Raw genomic sequence first — 20372 nt, forward strand, 5'->3', positions numbered from 1 at the left:
GGGTTAACTGAATCTAGGGCCATTTTCCACAGGAGTTTTTTTCAGTGAGATTTCATGGTGTCGCCAGTTGAGGGCGCCATAGCGAACGTACCTGAACGCAACGCGGCGACAGACTCGGAGTGGAGTGTGGAGCATTTCAAACTAAGTAATGATGACAAAGACGCTCAGTGTAAACTCTGCGTTGCTACGTTTAAGTTCAGCTTCAAAAGATACCACCTTCAAAACCTGCAGCCGTGTTGACGCGCTAGCAATTAGCATTAGCCACTAAGAATTAAATACATGCTGATTGCTAACATGCTAATGCTAATTGCTTAATGCTCCTGTGTGTAAATAAACATGCTCAGCTCACTCGTCACTCTCAACATTTCTGCGGGAAATTGTTAAATAGAGGCCCTCTAATTTTACTGTCACCTTCCTCAGGGATGATTTAAGCTGTGTTCAGTACTACATGTTACTGTAAGTTTCCAGGGCTAGTAATCTTACTGTGACCTTTCTCAGAACAAGGGAGATTATAAGTGGTGCTGCTAATGTTTCAAGTTTTTCATCTAAGTACTTTACCAGATAATGATATGTAGGCTTAATATTGTGTAGGCTAAGCCCATATTGTATAGCTTTAAAAAATATTTTATGTTGCTTAATGTATTTCAATTTTTTGTGCAGAATTTATTTTGGTTAGATGCCATATCTGTACCGTATCCCCACTGGTACAATAAAACATTAGTTGAGGAATATAACATGCATTTTTTATTCAGTATATAAGCAATATTTAACTTTATGTTAAAGACACCGTGAGAAATGTATGTTCTCAGAAAAAAAGCCGCTTATCAGTTAATCGATCGATAAGGTCAATCAACTAACAATTAATGAATTAATCGATAATTTGCATCCCTACTCTGAATACACCTCAGTGTATTTATCACCTTTACATTAAGGACATTTCTGGATTTTTCGTTTTATTTCACAGAGAATGTCAGGCAGTATTGGGAGAGAGCAGGGAATTAATGTAAGACTGCAAACTTACCAGGATACAGTGCAGCAGGTCGCAGTTTGTTGTTGAGATTTTTTTCCATGAAATGAATTATTGTTATGACATTTGCTTTTACTAGCTAGTCGACAGTGGTCACAACAGAAAATGCGATATGTGAAACGAAGGATGGATGGATGTGATGCGCAACAAATGTCCCAGATCAAATTGTAAATTTCTTTGTGATTAATTGGCAATCCCCCCGTTTGTTGGAACAAAGATGAGTCTTCTTTTCTGTGTTTACATGAGATAACAAATGGTTGTAAATGGTTCAGTCTTTCAGAGTGCGCCGTGTATATCACGTCAACACAAAAAAAGCATTGCACATCTCCTTTTTACCTAATGGATAAGTTTGTAAAGAGGGGAAAAGGCCCTTGTATGTCAGGAAGTCCTTGGCAGCTTGGAACACAATAATGGTCTGTGAGTGTTAGACACTGGCATCTTTTTGGCCAGTGTCTTGAAAGGTAATATTTATTATGACTTTCATCTTGATGAGATATGTGCGTTCTTAGGGAGATTGCGGCACTACTCTGTGCTCTTTAGGTAATGACAATGATTAATCATCGAAAGCACACAAGGGGAACAATAATGAATGAATAATGGGCTATTTTGTGTTCCACTGATTTCCACCTCATGTGTATCTAAAGAATTAATGTCATCACAATGAACATAAGAGTGCTTGACATCAGAATGCTTCAGAGACAAAATGGCTTATGTCCTTGGTATGAAGGAGCCATTTATAAATTGTGTATGGTATCTTAATGTTATGTGGAGGTTTCTTCTTATCTGTGGTGCTGATGTTTCTTTTTCACTTTTTGGTTTCTGTAAGAAATAAAACTTTTTCTTTCTCAAAGAAACCAAGAAACTTATATATATAAAATACATTCAGTTTAAAAAGTTCATCTCTTTACATTTTTGCAGCCGGCAACCATCAAGACCCATAACATCATCGAGAGGACAGCCAACTTCGTGTGTCAGCAGGGGGCTCAGTTTGAGATAGTTCTGAAAGCTAAGCAGGCCAGTAACTCCCAGTTTGACTTTCTTCGCTTTGACCATTACTTGAACCCCTATTACAAACACATCCTACGGGCCATGAAGGAAGGTCGATACAACCTTGTCTCCGCCAGCAAGCAAGAACAGTCTCAGGGTGAGTTATAGAAAGCAGTCACTGAATCCATAGGTGTTATGTCCTCACATGGACATTAAATTTGCACTGTACTGTAATCAATGCAGAAATATTAGATCTATAATATAGGAGCAATCGAACAGAACATGCGATAAGAAACATTCACACTCTGTATTGATTATAACGTTGAACATTTGCTCATCTATTTATTCAGTATTCTTTTCGCTTGCTTGCTGTAGACTCCCACTCGGATGATTCAGACGAGGATGGGGATGGCAGTTACCTACATCCCAGTCTGTTTGCCCCCAAAAAGTGCTCTCGCCTGGAGGAGCTGGTGAAGGTAATGTACATAGAATGTAAGCCACCAAGTGTGGAGCCTTACCTGTTGGATACAGTAGCTACTTAACTTTGCAACATCAACTTTGTCTTATGAGGCTTAAGAAGTAAGAGAAGAGTTTTCATTGGACAGCAACCATAGGCTGCTCATCTTAACATGTCACATTGATAATGGCTCTGTTACACCCGCTTTAATATGCTGTGAAAGTATACTGCAATTCTGTGAGACAACCACTGCCTGCCATGTGAATTACATCCTGTTAGAACTGCTTATTTCCGTTATAACATTCTCTAATAGCTATATTTTGTTTCCTTGTCTTCATGCTGTTACCGTTTTTTGTTAGTGCTTTTCATATGCCTTGTTAGGACAGCCATTAGTCTTTGACAGGGCAGCAAGAATAGAAGCATGTCTTTTTCAAGAAACATAATGAGCTCTTTCTAGTAACAAGCTGTCCAAATGTTGTCTCCCATCAAGAGAGCCCTTTTGAAAACATCCACTCTGATTTTCAACTAATGATTCATGTATCGTTTTTGGGGTTACCAAGGAAGATTAGTTTATGTGTGGCGTAATGCTAAACTTTTACACTACATTTCATGGTTTTTGACTTCAGAGAGCTTTGAATATTTGGTCTGCGTATTATATTATTGCTGTAAAATAGTTCTGTCTACTATAATTGTGAATGTGGTGTGATCTCAATGGTTTTAGCAATCCTTTACAAAGAAATAACATAATGGCCTGATGGACTTTTTTTTTCTTTCTTACAAACCGGCCTTATTTTTTCTGCAGCCTCTAAAAGTAATGGACCCAGACCATCCTCTAGCAGCACTTGTACGAAAAGCCAGGCAAGAAAAAAATGGCACTGCAGCAATGGCAACCAAACCAGAGGAAGTGCCAGACCCAGCTGCCTCTGGCACTCCAGCGCAGTACACTACTGACCGTGAGTATAGATTTCTTTTTTCCCCCCTCTGAGAACAAAAGACACACATCTGAAATGTATATATACTCTATATGTTTATTGCATGTTATATGGTCTACTGTATGTTGTTCAGTCTTTTCTTTCATCATGGGTTTTCAGTCACTCTTCTGCCTCTCTGCCACGTAGGTTTGCTCTTGTTCGTCTTTACACTGAGCACAGAAATGGTTTCATTTCTTTAAAAAAAAGAAAGAAAACTTCTTTGCTCTACTGTGCAGTTATTAAAACTGTACTGCTGACCACAGAAAACGGGCGTTTTGACCTCCTCCTCCACCATAGTCTGGAACTGATGTGAACAAAGTAATATTGAGCTTAGGTGTTTTGGGGCAGACCAGACCTCCTGAAATCCTGACCTGACCTGAATCAGCTCTCGGGTCCACACTTTCTAGTCCACCTGGGTTCTGGGTCAGGTCAGACTTAAATAGATATGTGTTTTTAGTGTGTGCAAAATTCCAATTAGACCTGACAGAGTGTGACACACATACTGCATCTGTAGTAACGGGGTCAAAAAACAACAAGTTAATTGATTTGAATGTATCTTCACTGTTTTAGAAATTGTACATATTACAGTAAAGAGATAGTCTTAGCTTTTACAAACTAAAGCATACCCATCATAGTTCTGCTCTGGAATTGCACTCCACTTTGACAAATGCCAATACCACTGTCATACATAGCAACCAGCTAATATTAACTTACTGGTCCAACTAGAAGAAGCCCAGTTGTCTGTCTTTCAGTCTTTTATTTCACAAAGCTCTTGCCAGCGACTAAAAGTCAGTCCCAGATTTAATCTTGTACTGCGACTTCTTGCTCGGTCACTCTCTCCTTTTGTCTTAGTAGCTTCATCTGTCAACGTCTTCTTCACCTCTGCCATTAAGTCAATAGAGGCCTGAAAACTTCTTCCCGATGGTCCATATACTCTGCGGAGCAGATTTCAAACTGAGCTACCATTAGCTAACAGTTCACAGTAGTTTGTTTACTTACTGTCCATCAGGAAAATCTGTAAATCAGAGAGAGGAAGCGGCACAGCTTCACCAAAATAAGTGAAATAGTTGGTGTGTGACTTAGTGCCATAAAGCTTTACATACTTCTCGCAGGTGATGGTACCTGGAACACAAGGTTACATAGTGTAAGAAACAAGTGTACAGGATGTAGAGTGGGAATGACAGAGCCACCTTTCACCCACTAACTAACAGTGAAACATCAAAATGATTAAGAAGCTGTTACTTTATGGTAGAAAAGTTACACAATGTTGCTTTAGTGGGCACTAGATCTATAACTACGTCTGCATGGCAACAGTACAGACACCACTTACATCTTGATGAATTGCATTATTATGAGCTACTTCAGAGAATCACATGAATATGACTAACAGAATTGCGGCTAATGCAATGCCTTGATCTTTCCCATACATGAAATATAACATTCAGCTGAAGTGTCACCCATGACATTTTTAAATTGGATGAAATATTTTTTCTTTTAGAATGAATGAAATAAAGCAAAAGCGCTTCCAATAAATAAATAAAAAATGCCTGGCTTCTGTACATATTATAGTATACAAGGCCATATACATATTCATTAATTATGAGTCACATCCACCCCCACACTGATACATAAGTTCATCATGCTCCGTAACAGTTGTTTATATAAACTCTTGGTCATTGGCCCCTGCTATACCGAGAGTGTTTATTTGTCCATTACTATGATTTATTCATCCCTGAGATAGTTGTGGAGGTTGTCTGTCCTTTGACCTGATCTTTGCTGCAGAAAAAAGGGCTGTTGATGTAAATTAACTGGGTGTAACAGACCTCACTGCTTACCCTCTTCCTATTCACCCCTCTTAACAAACATTTTTGTTGTATTTGGGAGACAGCAGGTCATAGCCCACAGAAGTGGTATAGATTATCTGAAAGCTGGGAAACTAAACATTTATATGAGATGCAGTTCTGCACTATGTACTTTTCTACTCATAAATATGTAATAAACAAAATAAACATTGTGCTTTGTTTGGGTGCCTGTTAAAAGTTTAAAGCGTATAAGGTTTGAGCATATTAAAATGGAAGTATGTAAGTTGATACCATTCACTGCACGGCTTTGGTCAAAATTGTAGCCACTTTCGACCACTAAAAAATTTATTAAAAAAATAAAAAAAGTCAAACATCCCTCCAAAATGCCACATCAAGACACCAAGACTTTGAGGAACACTATAGCAAAATTCATGCTGTAATTTGGTATCAAACCCTTTTGACATTTTCATTTTCCCATGATTGAATGGCGAAAATTTCTCTTCTGGAAAACCTCCTTATTGTCAATATACTCTGGAGGGCCATACAACCTCTGCTGTGATATTCCTAGATGTTACAATAGGTCATTTTATACATTGAGGTCAATTTAAAAAAAATGGTCTCACTGCAATGAAATGGCTACTATGAGGACTAACATCACACTAAGCTCATTGAAGACTCTCAGCTTTCAAGTTTTACTCAATTTATGCAATTCCAATACTGTTTTATACTGTTTAGGGACCCCAGTATGCATACATAATCACAACATACACTTGGTGAATAAAAAAAATAAAATAAATAAAAATCTGAAAATGGCCATGCCAGTTTTTCATGGCCAAAATTTTGCCTGAATTTGGAGTGTTATTTAGGCCAGTCATCCATGTGGAGCGGAAGGTTAATGATGTTGACACGCATTGTTGCTCAGAATGTGGGCACTGAATTTGCCCGTCCATGCAGCTATGCTAGACCTTTTCTTGTCTTTTGGGCATTCTTGTTTTTCCACTATGATGTGAATACAGCACATTAAAAATAAGTTGCTTTTGCTCTGTATTGCCTCTCTTAGCCGATGTAATGATACAGAAGACCTAACAATCATAGCACCTCCAAAAACACCAGCTAACTTCAACATTAAAGTCAATCAGTGAAATATGTCTAGCGATCTAATCATCTGTCTGTCTGACGGTTCAACTAAATTTCCTTTTATCCTTCTTTCACATCTTAAGTCTCAGGTCAGCTGCAACACATGTCAAGTTTGTAAATGAAAGCTCCGCTTTGGTTCGCCAAAAGAAAATTGAATGTGTCATTAAAGTCAACCAGCTTAGTGACTAATGTGTTAATATCACACTGTCTTCACTTTGACACTGAACATTTATTTTGTCCCTGTCCCTATATTGCTCCCCTCCTCCTCTTCTCTCTCTTTTCAACAAAGGGTCTTTGTAATACAAGCCCACTGATAAGGAAGATAACCTTTTGCACAGAGGTCACATGGTGATTTATATTCTCCTCTTTCTGCTGATTTAAATGACTTATTGCAGAAAGGACGTAACTTCTAATAACAGATCTTGACACTGAACAGAACAGCACAATATGTAAAACAACCACAACACAATGCGAGCTTCAGCAACTTAAGGTCTGACAGAGCTATAAAATGAACTGCTCTACCCCACTTTACTGTACCCCTGTGGTCTTAACCACAACGACCACACCAATGTGGCCAGTATAAATGCAGCTGCTCTTTGTCACCAATCACCTTTTGGCTCCGTTTAAAGAATTCATAAGAACGGGAAGTATTAATGTAAGCTCCTGTAGTAGCATTTAATAAGCTCAGTTTTATTCAGTTAGCATAGTCACTTGGTTGTCACATATAACATTTGCAGATTGCATGCCAGTGTTCACAAACCCCCACAAATGTATATTTCCAATAAAAAGAAACAGACCATGAATTTAAGGTCAACTTAGCTCAACTTTATAGCCTTCCTAAACAAGCCTGGTTTTGACAGTTTCTATTTCCAGTGGCCAATGCATTTGCAGCCCAAGTTTAGGGAAAAGGTTGTCTAAGCATTCGCCACACTTACAGTCAACCATGAAATTAGCCGCTTCTTGTGGCTGATAAGCTTCGACATGCAATGTTAGAATTAGAGGTGTCCAAAATGTTGAAATGAAGGATGGGAGTGACGCAGAGAACAAAGAAGAAGATTGGTAGTGTATTACTGGGCACCAGTGCAATAAGTCTTTCTTAACTAGTTAAGTTTCTTTTTCATCCAAGATTTAAAATTCTATTGGTGAGAATTCCTGTTGTTCTCAGGATAGTCTTCCTTGTTTTCAGGAGTATACAGTTAAAGCAGATTGCTGCATCACTTAAAAAACTAATTTGTAAAGTGATGGATTGACTGCCCATTTACAAACTTTTTACTCGTTCTTTAATTTGTCTAGCCATGCCAGTGCTTCTACTCTACATCACTATCTGTACACCTTCATCAAAACTGAAACCCAATCGTAACCCATCATGACCTTTTATGAGGCATTTTATCCAGATAGCAGCAGTGGAGCTCCACCGATATACAATTATGATCATTATCATTTTGATAACTGATTGTCTAGAGGGGGAAAAAATTCACTGATCACCAATAGGGATGCACAATCTGCATTTTTTCACCTCCGATACTGATACCGTTATCGGAGGTTTAGTATCATCTGATACAGATACAGAAAAACAGCATGGGACTACGGTAACAAACGGTATGTCTCATTGTGTGGAAAAGACTGGGACCATTCTCAATTGCTTTTCCCTGACCTGATGATGTTTCACCAAGGTTGAAATAGAAAGATTTGCATGACAAGACCCTGAAATTAATTAGTAAATTACCCTTTGATCCTCACGCACTATGTATTCACTTTAAATCAAAACAGTTGCTTCTCTGTATGCCCCACTATTCAACTTAAGTGAACAGAGTAAAGCATTACAGCATGCCAATTATGCCTCTTAAGGTCACCATAGAGTTCAACAACTCTGACAGTCTCAACAAAAACTGAACATTATGATCCTCTCTAAACTACTATTTTTTTTTGTGTGGCTGTAAAAATGGATGAGACTATATTGTACAGATTGTACAACTGTACAATTTAGACAACTGAAGCATTTGTGGCAGGAATTCCATGTAATAATCTCCTCCTTATTTCTTTACAGCAAATGCTGCAGCAATGTACTATGGGTACTACATGCTTCCCGATGGAACATTCTGCTTGGCCCCGCCACCCCCAGGGATAGATGCCAGCTCTTACTACAACACTATGCCCACAGCTGTCATGGCTCCCCCTACATCATCTGGGGCAATGCCTAATCTGGCAACTACACCCACCCCCTCTGAAACTACCGCCATGGCACCACCAGCTACAGCCCCTTCTCAGATCACCAGCTCTGCCGCTCCTGCTGTTGTACCAGAACCCAGGTAGGAAGTAATAGACGTGTCTGTCCTTTTTCTCTTTCATAGTTTTGCTTGCCTTTAAAATATTGTACTATTAGTACTATGACAGCACACCTGTTGAAACACTTCTCTCCACTTCACATTTAACATTTTCCTTGACAACAGTTTGAAACCGCAAGCTCAAGTTTCCACGCAAGCACCACAAGCCATCATTCCCCCACCGCCTGACATCCAGCCAGTCATAGACAAGCTGGCTGAGTATGTTGCAAGAAATGGTCTCAAGTTTGAAGCCAGTGTCCGTGCCAAGAATGATCCACGGTGAGTGTTCTTACCAGAAATAAATCTGTTTCCTCAGTCAGGTCTTGGTTTTAGGAACTCTTATCAGTAACTTTCCCTTCAGATACTGTAGAACCTCTTCATCATCCTCTGGCTCATTTTTTACGAGTTGCTCACCTCTCATCTTTTACAGTATTATTTCCTCTGTCTTCTACAGGTTTGACTTTCTGCAGTCTTGGCATCAGTACAACACCTATTACGAGTTTAAGAAGAATTACTTCATGCAGAAGGAAGGAAAATGCTTGCTAGAGGTATTATAAGCTTTGTGTGTGTGTGTGTGTGTGTGTGTGTGTGTGTGTGTGTGTTTATATGCATAATAATCAGATAGCCCACCCACATTCGGGCAAAACTTGTAGTGACACTTGAATGTGTTTGATACAATTGAACAGTACAACTACCATATTGCTATGGAAGTTGTCATGGGTACTCGCCGTCCTCTAATGGTTAAGATGGCTTTACCGCCACAGTGTTATCACACTGCTGCAGAATCATAAATTAATAAAACTTCTATATCGTGGCACAAGTAACAACATTCCTGTCATGGATACTGTGGAAGAGGAGTTTAACAAAGCCAAGTACATTTGTAAAAAAGGAAATGTTATCAGTTCAGCAAAAAACAAAAATAATGTAAAATGTATATATGTATCATAAATCTGCCAGAACAACCCACACAACTAAAATTGCATGCAGAGCTGATGAAAGTGTTTAATAGCAGGTGCTATATGCATAATGCAATGGCAAAGTTATTGGACCAACAATCATGTAGAAAGTCATTAGAAATTTGTAATTTAGTAACTGTTAATTAGTGCTGAGATGGGAATGAACATCAAAATAAGTCTTAATAAGTCTTACTCTAATATAGTATGCAATATTTAAATTACCCCAACTTTCCTAGAGAGATACTCTGTATCTTTCTTAATAACAGAGGACAGTTTTCTCTTAATCTAATAAACAAATACTGAACAGAACATAGTATTATCTTAATTTCTCTTGGGGTTGTCAAACTCCACCTCGCTCTCCTTCTACCCATGTGTTCTACTGCGTTACTTTTCTGATTGGTCATGAACAGCAAGCCTCCTCCACACACACGTGGTGTAGGTGTGTGGGTGTAAGGTGATTAAAGTTGTTTGGGGGTAAACATAAAACAAGGTGGATGTTTAAGTAGGAATTTAATAGTGACATTAGAAATAACCTACCAGAAACATGGTCATTTGTTTAAAAAAAATATATAATACCTACCACTTCTATTTGTGTGGGAATCACTGGTCCTCAATATGTGTTTATATAGTGTTTTTTTGTTTTTGTTTTTGTGTGTGCTGATGACTTTGTTTTTCTTTTCTTTTCTTGCCGTCGTATTGAAAGAGGTATCAAGTATTACTTTTTAATACTGGTACTGTATTGACGTTTAAAATTCTAGTACCACGTCAACCTTAATTGCTTAAAAAAAGTTCAGTAATTTCAACGTTTTACTTCACCTGGCAGGTAATGTTCACTGTTCTGCAATTTGTCTCCTGTCATCAATCTCACTGTACCCCACACCTTTACTGTATGCAATTCTGTTTAACAGCTTTTGCAGCCCAAGTTTAGGGAAAAGGTTGTCTAAGCATTCGCCACACTTACAGTCAACCATGAAATTAGCCGCTTCTTGTGGCTGATAAGCTTCGACATGCAATGTTAAAATTAGAGGTGTCCAAAATGTTGAAATGAAGGATAGGAGTGACGCAGAGAACAAAGAAGAAGATTGGCAGTGTATTACTGGGCACCAGTGCAATAAGTCTTTCTTAACTAGTTAAGTTTCTTTTTCATCCAAGATTTAAAATTCTATTGGTGAGAATTCCTGTTGTTCTCAGGATAGTCTTCCTTGTTTTCAGGAGTATACAGTTAAAGCAGATTGCTGCATCACTTAAAAAACTAATTTGTAAAGTGATGGATTGACTGCCCATTTACAAACTTTTTACTCGTTCTTTAATGTGTCTAGCCATGCCAGTGCTTCTACTCTACATCACTGTCTGTACACCTTCATCAAAACTGAAACCCAATCGTAACCCATCATGACCTTTTATGAGGCATTTTATCCAGATAGCAGCAGTGGAGCTCCACTGATATACAATTATGATCATTATCATTATCATTTTGATAACTGATTGTCTAGAGGGGGAAAAAAATCACTGATCACCAATAGGGATACATGCTCCGCTTTTTTAATCTCCGATACAGATACTGTTTTCAGAGGTTTAGTATCATCCGATACAGATACAGAAAAACAGCATGGAATTACGGTAACAAGCGGTATGTCTCATTGTGTGGAAAAGGCTGGGACCATTCTTTTGTGCAAGGCAACATCAGACATAAACATTTCTTTCTTATTTTTTAAAAACAAATTAACAGATATAAATGTACTGAATTACTTTTTACTTTTTATTACTATTTATTTAATAACTGCACCAGTACAACAATCTTAAAACAATAGCTTCACAAGCTTGATAGACATTCAAAATGTTGGTTTGATTGATTGATTTTTGTTGCCTGCACACTATTAAGTGGAAATTTTTCAACTCTTTCCTTCATCTCCTTCAAAGTTAGCTGCTTCATACCGCCTCTGTTTTGTTTACTCAGTTCAAAGAACTCTGCGTGCTCTCTGGCGTGAAATTTCTGTAGGTGCTTGATTAAGTTGGTTGTGTTATAACTTGAAGTTTTACCACCGCCCCTCGGAACATTTACTGCACAGGTATTGCAAGTAGCCGTCAAGTTTGTTGGCTGAGGTAGTGTGAAAAAGTTCCAGATCCTTTCGCTCGCTCCATTTTGAAAACAATGTGGGCTTCCACACAGCGTGTTGCTTGCGTTTGACGTCATTCACAGCACACAGCATAGAATTAGACTGAATAGATCGGCCGCTATCAATCGGCCCCTTGCCAGCAATACCCGATCTAGAATTTTCTTCAATATCGAGTCCGATACAATACTAATATCGGATTGGTGCATCCCTAATTACCAGTATAGCAGCTGATATAGTGAATTTTTAAACGTGGATAAAAATGGACCTTTCCCAATATGATTAGTACTCAGAAGGTTGTTTTCTTAAACAAATACCAAACTTTATTAAGAATATTTAAGTTAAAATTTCACTCTGGATCACGCTGGATAAACTTTACAGTATATTGTATACATAATATATACCAATACAGATAATATCGGTTGGACTCTCACTCTTCTGGCCTAGCTCCCCAGTAGCACACTCCTTAAATGCTGTATGTATGTATGTATTGCAGCAAAGGCTCAGTCCTTGCTGCGAAAGCCCAGGGTTCAAATCTGACCTGTGGCTCTTTCCCACATGTCATTCCCTGTCTCTCTCTCCCCGCATTCCTGTCACTCTTCAGCTGTCTCTATCGGAAATAAAGCTTGAAAGGGCCAAAAAATAATCTTAAAAAAAATGCTGTATGGTGTACTGATTAACCAGTAACAGTTGCTAACAAACTCCCTGTGGTTTGGAAAGACTTGATTGTCTCCTGGGTTACATATATTCCCTTTTGGCTTCAAGGTACCCCAGATTCTTGCAGACTATTCTTTATCATTTATGATTTTCTCTCTCTTTGAAACTGGGCTCAGTAAGTTGTAGTTCGACACCTGTTTTGCCATTTATTTTAGGTTTATACCCTGGAGAAAAAAAGAACATTTGTTCATTTATATATTATAGAGCTTATTGTGATGAGAGGATTTTGCACCAGATGGCCAGCTTGAAATATGAATCCCTTTTGAAATGCCTGAACCACAGGGAAAAAATGAATACAGGCCACAGCAGCAGAGGGCTACAAAGTGATGATTCGAGTCATACATTTAACAAAGTTTAATATATAAATATACATCATATAACCTCACAATTTCTTTATTACAGGAATTAAAGGGATGAGTTCACAGCTCCTAGCTTCAAGGATTGTGAAGTAATTGTCCCTTGATCCCTTTACAATCACAATACAGAGACACCATGGCAGCAACCAAAACCTGTTGGAATGTACATATGGGCATGTGAGTGTTGTTTTGAGATGGACATGGAAAAAATGTGAACCTGTCCTCGTAAAATGAACTCTACCACTAACAAGTGGACAAGAGGTACATCATATATTTTCTTTGTACTCATACATATAAAATCTTCAAAGCACAACCTTACTAAGGGAAAGTTTCTTTTTTTTAGAAGAATGTGCAAGAATGTGTCTGGCACTGAGAATGCATCTCTGATTCGGTCTGCATGTCGAAGTGTCCTTAGGGAAGATACTAAACCCCAAATTGCTCCCAAAGGCTGCGCCATCAGTGTGTAAAGGCGTATGAATGGTAAGCTCCCAAAAACCTCATTTGGCACCTTGCATGGCAACCATTGTTATCAGTGTGTGAAAGAGAGATGTGAATGGTTTGTAAGGTAAAGGTGCCTGGAGTAGTTGGAAGACTAGAAAAGCGCTATATACAGTTCATCTACCATTCAACAAAAACATTTTTTTATGAGTTGAAGTGAAAGATCTAAGACTGCTTCTACGCGCACAAAAGGTTTACTTCTTTCAAATTTTTCTTAAAACTCAAATAAGTAAGCGCTTCTCCCTGACCAAGGCAGACATAAGCTACAGACATCAAACCCAGGTGTATTTTATTGATGGCATTTTGAGTGCACAGAGATACCTAGATGAGGCTCTTTGGATTATTGACATGCTATTCATACACAGCCATCACCTTGTGCTGCAGCATAATAATGCATGGCTGCATGTTACAAGGATCTGTACACAAACCACAAAAAAAAAAAAATAAAAATCCCACTTCTAGCGGAAATGTCACCCACTGAGCATGTTTTGGATGCTCTGAATTGGCAACAGCATGTTCCAATTCCTGCCAACATTTAGCACCTTTGGACAGCCATAGAGGAAGAGTGGGCCACAAGTCAACAAGCTCACAGATAGAGGCATGTGGTGGTCACACCAGACACGTGTGACATAGTCATTGTTCAATGCCTGAAAAATGTATTTTTAGAACACACCTGTATGTTTTAGAGTGGCCTTTTATTGTGACCAGTCCAAGGCACACGTGCAATTGTTATGCTGCTTAATCAGCATCTTTATATGCCACATGCCAGTGGGATGGATTATCTTGACCAAGTAGAAGTGCTCACTGACACAGATTACAACAAAAGAAAGAGAGAAATAAACCTTTTGTGTGCAAAGAAGAAGTCTTTTACTTCAACACATGAAAAATGGGAGTAAAAACTAAAAACAATATTTTTGTTGAGTGTATGTTATGTCAAATGGCCAGGTGGGTAGATAAATGGATAGATGCTTGCATATGTACATATATATGTATTTAAATGTATACTTACACATATACAAAGTTTGACGAGTCTTCTTTGTATCGTAGTGAGAAAGCGAGATGTGAGTGAGAAAGTATTGTAAGGAGCAATTTGTCTTTTGACGAATCGAATCAATTAGCTTGTCAGAGTGCAGAGGAGTGTGGCCCATTATGACACAGCACAGGCTGCTCCAACAAGCAGCTGCTCTGCTTTTCTATCAAGAAACCTGTCTTGTGTTTGTGATTGGTGCTGTGGGTAATGGAATGCAGATATTGCTGCTCTCAGTCGGTGCCATTATTTATAGTTTCACAGTTAATGAAAAAAGTGAGAAAGGACTAAAATCAGTCAAAACGGAGAGCATCGGGATGTGGGGCGGTTGCTGCTTTGTAGAAGTATCAATAACCTCTTTAAAATCTTCAGATTGTGGCACTTTTGGAGTGGATGAATAAAACTGGTATCTAAAAAGGAGCATTTTGTAAATAGTCTAAATCATCAAAAGACTTCTCAGCTTTAAGTATCAAACACATTCTTCTAACGAAGTTAAAGGATAATCGTCTCTGGCATCTAAAAGTAAATTGACACCCTGCTTCTCATTTTTTAAAACTTTGTTTTATTAACATTCAGGAGCACCTTTGACATTGAATGAAAGCCTCAAAAAAGGGTTGTATTTTAGCTAATCAGAAGTAAATAACTTTCTAACTAAAAGTGAGACAGGGAGACATGATTCACATGTAGTCTCAACGAGAAATTTATTTAAATTATCCCTGATTGAGTCAAATTAACACACAGTACAATGTTCTTATTTTGGCTGGACATGTTGCTATAATCTTCTTTTGCTGTGAATTGATGTCATTTTATCAAAAAAAAAATGTAACGACAAGGATGTTTATTGTTGAATTAATGTTTGCATTAAGCTGGCAGTTAACGTGGGATGGGAGTGAAGTATTTTGAAATAAATCTGTGAAATGAAACAAAGCATACATCCCATGTATAACAGTAAATGTGAAAATATCTCACATACAGAGCTGCACTTGGATCAGTTATTTGTGTTTTATATTTTTCATCTGCAGCAAGCATTTTTTTTATTTTGAACTGCTGTAAAATCTGGCTTTAGTAGTCTTTGAAGAGCTCGACTCCTAACCAGCACAGATTTTGCAGGCCCGCGATATGCTGGTGCGTGTTCCCATTTTGATTTCCCATTTAATACTTTCTGAACTGTCGGACTGTGAGTCTGTGAGTGTTGGAGCAACACGTCTGAATCAAGGTATCGGAGAATTCTAAGGGCTAAGCTGAAGGCGTTTTCCATGTGAGCACGATCGACTTCCAACTGAGGTCCTCCCTGAATGTTTAGAGTGAGTTTGCTCCTGCTTCTTCTCCTGTGTGCTTTGATTTTTTTTTTTGAAGTTTTTTTAGGATTTCTATTTTCTGGGGGCCCCAGGAAAGTGCTTCACTGTTGAAAGCTGTTCAATTACAGCTGAATAGTAGGAAGCTGCCTTTGAAGCATTCTTCAAACATGGTAAAATGCACCTCATGAGGTTAGGTGAAAACATCTTGTGGCATTGGCTTCCCTTTCATTCCATCTGCAGTTTATATTGGGGAAAGTGGCTAAGAGCACTTGGTCCACAGGCATTACTATAGAGGGTTTCTTGTTATCTGGCTTGTGCACACAAGCCAACTACGTCTTTGTGAAGGTACTTTGTTGATGTGAGGAGTGACAAACTATAGAGCAGCGATAGTAGAAAGCCATTTAAAGGTGAAAGCTATTTAAGAAACTAATTATACTGCCAGATTAGTAAATAGCAGAAAAAGACCTTAAAGACAATGTTCATCACAGTTACAATAAAGAAGTGCCCTAAATAAAGTACAAAAACCTGCGCATAGCCAATCTCTTACTTAAATGTGGTGGATATGTTGTTAAAATTTTATCTTCTATCTTCCCCTTAAATTAGACTCAGAGCTCAATGACAGTGAGTGGCGTGTTTTTCCAGTCAGGTGTAAAGAGGAGTTCATGTTGGTGTGTTAGTGAAAGAGAGACCAGTCAGTCATGTTGCACAACCAATCTGAAAAGCACATTAGAGGAGCAAAATGTGGGCTTGCCTTGACAGCCTACTGCTGTTGGAAAGTTAATAATTGCCATTGTAACCTCTTTTTTTCCCTTTACTTTCCATTACTGTTGTGTGTAAAATCTCATTTTTCATCTTATAGGATTGGTCCAACTCTAAACAGCCTTCTGCTTGTGTTAATGGTCTACCAACCTATTTCTTTTAATCCTGCAGTGCTGAAACATATCCATTAGGTCACAGCTAGAGGTTTGTGTTTTCTACTGCACGGTTGCTGTTGGTTCCTTCTACAGCAAAACTTCCTGAAGACGTGTAACTCTTGATTCTCTGTAATTAATTAGCACTGGATAAAATCCTGCAGATGAGGAATTACAGTAGTGAAATCCAACAGTTAGTTTCACTGGAAAGCAAAAATGACAACAATGATTTTTTTTTTTTGACAAAATGAAAGACATTCTTGCACATATTACTACTTTACTTCCAACTCATTCTCCGCACCATCTGTCTTTTGTCAAAATCCTACTTGTTTACCCACCATTTGGAAACACTGTCAATCCAAACAAATACACTTGCGCTAGATTGCATGGTGAAATTGTGTGGCCTCCACGACTTGTCACTGGTTTACTTTTTAACAGTGTAGACTGGAACTCGGTAATTGATTTTCTCTCTCTCTGTATTCTCTGTTCCTTCATCCAGAGTGAGGCAGTGGATGATGACGATGATAATCTTCAATCAGACGCGTCATTGTCAGAGTCCAGGCTGACAAAAGGTAAAAAAAAATAAAAATAATAATGGCGTTCACTTTCTCTTCTGTAGTTCATTCATTCAGTAAATGAGATGCAAAGCCTTCGGGTAAATATGTGTCTGTGTAAGTATACATGCACATATTTACTCTAGTATGTATGTGAGTGTGTGTATGTGTCATATGTTGGTGAATACGAACAGCTGCCTGTGAGTCTGTTGGTGTTTATGCTCCCAATTTCATTTGGTAACATCAAGCCAGAAATGTCTTTGCACAGATGAAGGAGCGTGCCTACCATAACGCTGGCAGGACATATAAACATGGGCATGTATGCAAATTGAGTGAGGCAGGCATTCACTTAGACTATTGGAGACAGGGGAAACTATTAACTAGTCTGAGTAGTGCACAAGCAAAATATCTAGCCTTTTACAATAAGGATCAATGATGTTTAGGCGATGAGGTACACTGTTTTCTCTTCAATCTCTACAAGAGCAGACTAAGTAGTGTGTCTCTGTCTTCGTGTTTGTCTGTCTGTCCGATGGATTCTCTCTATATCATTTTCTGGCTCGTCTTGTTTGTATATCTGTGTGTTTCTCGTTTTGTAAACCCTCTTTAGCTCTTACATTTTCCATGGCTCCCCTGTTCTCTCTCTCTTTCCATCCCCTCTCTAATCCTTCCTCCAGGCTATCCTTTCCTCCTTGTCCAGAACTTTTGTAAGCACTCATTGTCACAAACAAGTCTAATTTGCTTTAACCAGTGTGTTTTTGTTTTTCCCTTTCTTTCAGGTTGCGCTTATTTATCTGTTGTGAACATGTATTCTGTAAACCCTTTGTGTCTGCTCAACACCATATTTATCCACCTGTCTCTCTTTGCCATTACAGCTTCTTTTGCACCCATCTGTTTTGCCATCAAGGCAAAGGAAAATGACATGCTACCACTGGAGAAGAATAGAGTTCGATTAGACGATGACTCAGACGAGGACAAGGTCTGGTTCATCTCTGTGTGTTCAGTGTCTGTGGTTTATTTGGTGTGGATAGACTGATCTGTCTGAATATATATCTATCTGTCCAGTAGCTTGAAATGAACAAATTATCATATTTGTATGTTTGAAGTTGCTGGAAGATCAAGGGTTGGAAGCTGTGATGGACGGTGCAAACATGGCTGACAAGGAGCCTCCTCCAATCAGTGTGGTAGAAGAGAAGAGACCCTCTCTCAGTTTGGAAGAGTTGGAGGCAAAACAAGGTAACATCATTAAAAAAAGACTCAGGAAATATCGAAGCATATTTATCCTGTACTGCTCTAGGCACTGTATCTCGTGTTACTATAGGTAGCAATAATATATATATAAAAAAACAGTTTACGTAAAGGATAGACAAAAAAATATGTAAATATTTCTAGAAATTTTGATTATGAATGTGTAATTATCACCTGACATACTTAATTACTTTCATGTTGACATGTTTTGTCGACACGTCTTATTTTCCTGCTTCTGTCTGTCAGTTTGTGCATTCAGCCCGTGGTTGGCCTCATTGCGCCTGTAGTATTGACAGAATGTTAATAAGGCATCTGACGATTGTGATGACAGCTCCTTTTTCTCAGCTCCATGGCTATTCAATGTGGGAGTGCTAGAATTTTTAATTTATCCGTTGCAGCTTCAGTATTTAGGTACAGTTGCTTACACAACTCATCTGTCACTTGCTGGCTTGCTTGCTAGGGAAGAGAGGAGATAAATAAATCCATCGAGTCTCAATTCTAAATTCTCTCAACATGATGCACTCTGCAGTAAGAAAAAAAAGTGTGTATTACAGTAAACAACAGTCATACATATCTCTCCAAACGACTAATTGAGATATATTCCCTCTCTCTTTTTCCTCTTTCCGTTGTTCAGTCATGGTTGTAGAACATTACATGCTGGCTCCCCGTAGTCTTTCCTAAACTAAAGTAATGGTATCAGCAACTTTACACAAAGGAAAACAGATATATACGGTACAGTTATACAAGCATATTAATCTACGTCAGAATATATATATGGACAAAAAAACAAAACATTCTTTGCTCTGTAAGAGGTTTGCACTGCATGCTGTGGTCATGATTTTTAAGACCTGTACTATTTAAAGATAACAACAAATCTTACTCAGCTGATCTAAGATCACCACTTGGCTGGTGGTTCCCAACCCCTCTAACAGAAAGCTTCTGCACAGGGTACAGAGAAAAAAAACACCAACACTGCATAACGCTTTATGCATGTTGCCAATTTTATTTTCAAGGTTAGCGTCACATCTCTAAAATATTCATATATTCTTATGTATCACTGCCTATTAATTTCAATAGTAATAGGCTTTTTACTGGAAGCTAGACCCAAGTGTACCTGAAGTTGATTCATTGCATCTTGTTATCTTGTTATACTTTTACGGCATACAAAAGCTGCAACTGCATCCTCTTACCTTCAGAAACTCAGGCTGCCACGCTCACCTCCATCATGCCTCTTTGGATGATTACAAGGCCGCTGAAGTATAAAATGATACTCCACAAAGACATTTTCAAATTTTTGTCAAACAACAGCCAGCGAGGCAATTTCGATTATCAATAATCCATTTGACCTGACTAGTTAACCAGACACACAAGCCTTCTATATCAAGTAAGATTTGTACTGTCATCTCACACAATAGTGTGTCTGTGCAATTTGGTGGGTACAAATGACTAAATGATTACTGGAACAGATGCTGAGATGCCTCTCTTTTAACTTTGAGAATGAAAATACTTCATTCTTACGGGGAAAAAAAAGAAAAAGGAAATGATGATGATTTTGAACAAAATTACAGTGTTTCGTCCTCACATATAATGTGTTGTTGCTAGATAAATCCAAATCATTTGATTTGATTGCTCTGGTAAACTAATGTTTTCATTATGCAGGATTTTAAGTAATTATACTTGATATATCTTCTAAGCTCTGAAAATGTCTTTTGAATCAGCTTTTTTTTTTTCCTACTACTATGAGCGATGGGGTTCTGTGTGAACACACAATCTTCAGCCAAAGTTAGAACAGTTTTCATCGTCTCACATGAGAGACACTGTTTCACTGTTTTGTCTGTGCCCCTCTGACTCGTTTGAGACGGGCAGGGCCCTGTTAAAAAGGCAGTGTCATGTGTTTTCAAGCACTAATCATGATTTAGTGTGAGGTACAGGTGTCGGTTGGTTTGCCTATGTTGCCAAGCCACTGTTAATCAGACATGATTAAACCACGC

The 20372-nt window shown here is 38.4% G+C and overlaps 1 protein-coding gene across 3 annotated transcripts in view; it reads left to right on the forward strand.

Moving 5' to 3' along the window:
• Positions 1-20372, forward strand: part of sfswap (splicing factor SWAP) — a 53340-nt gene that overhangs the window by 11294 nt on the left and 21674 nt on the right. For all 3 annotated transcript variants that reach the window (XM_019258413.2, XM_019258412.2, XM_019258414.2), the window contains exons 5-13: positions 1946-2171; positions 2390-2490; positions 3274-3424; positions 8429-8690; positions 8832-8984; positions 9160-9253; positions 17082-17154; positions 18009-18112; positions 18240-18369. In XM_019258413.2, the coding sequence (XP_019113958.2) occupies positions 1946-2171; positions 2390-2490; positions 3274-3424; positions 8429-8690; positions 8832-8984; positions 9160-9253; positions 17082-17154; positions 18009-18112; positions 18240-18369 (1294 nt within the window). The remainder of the gene's footprint in view (positions 1-1945; positions 2172-2389; positions 2491-3273; positions 3425-8428; positions 8691-8831; positions 8985-9159; positions 9254-17081; positions 17155-18008; positions 18113-18239; positions 18370-20372) is intronic.

Source organism: Larimichthys crocea, chromosome IX, assembly GCF_000972845.2.
Source record: "Larimichthys crocea isolate SSNF chromosome IX, L_crocea_2.0, whole genome shotgun sequence".
Classification (NCBI taxonomy): domain Eukaryota; kingdom Metazoa; phylum Chordata; class Actinopteri; family Sciaenidae; genus Larimichthys; species Larimichthys crocea.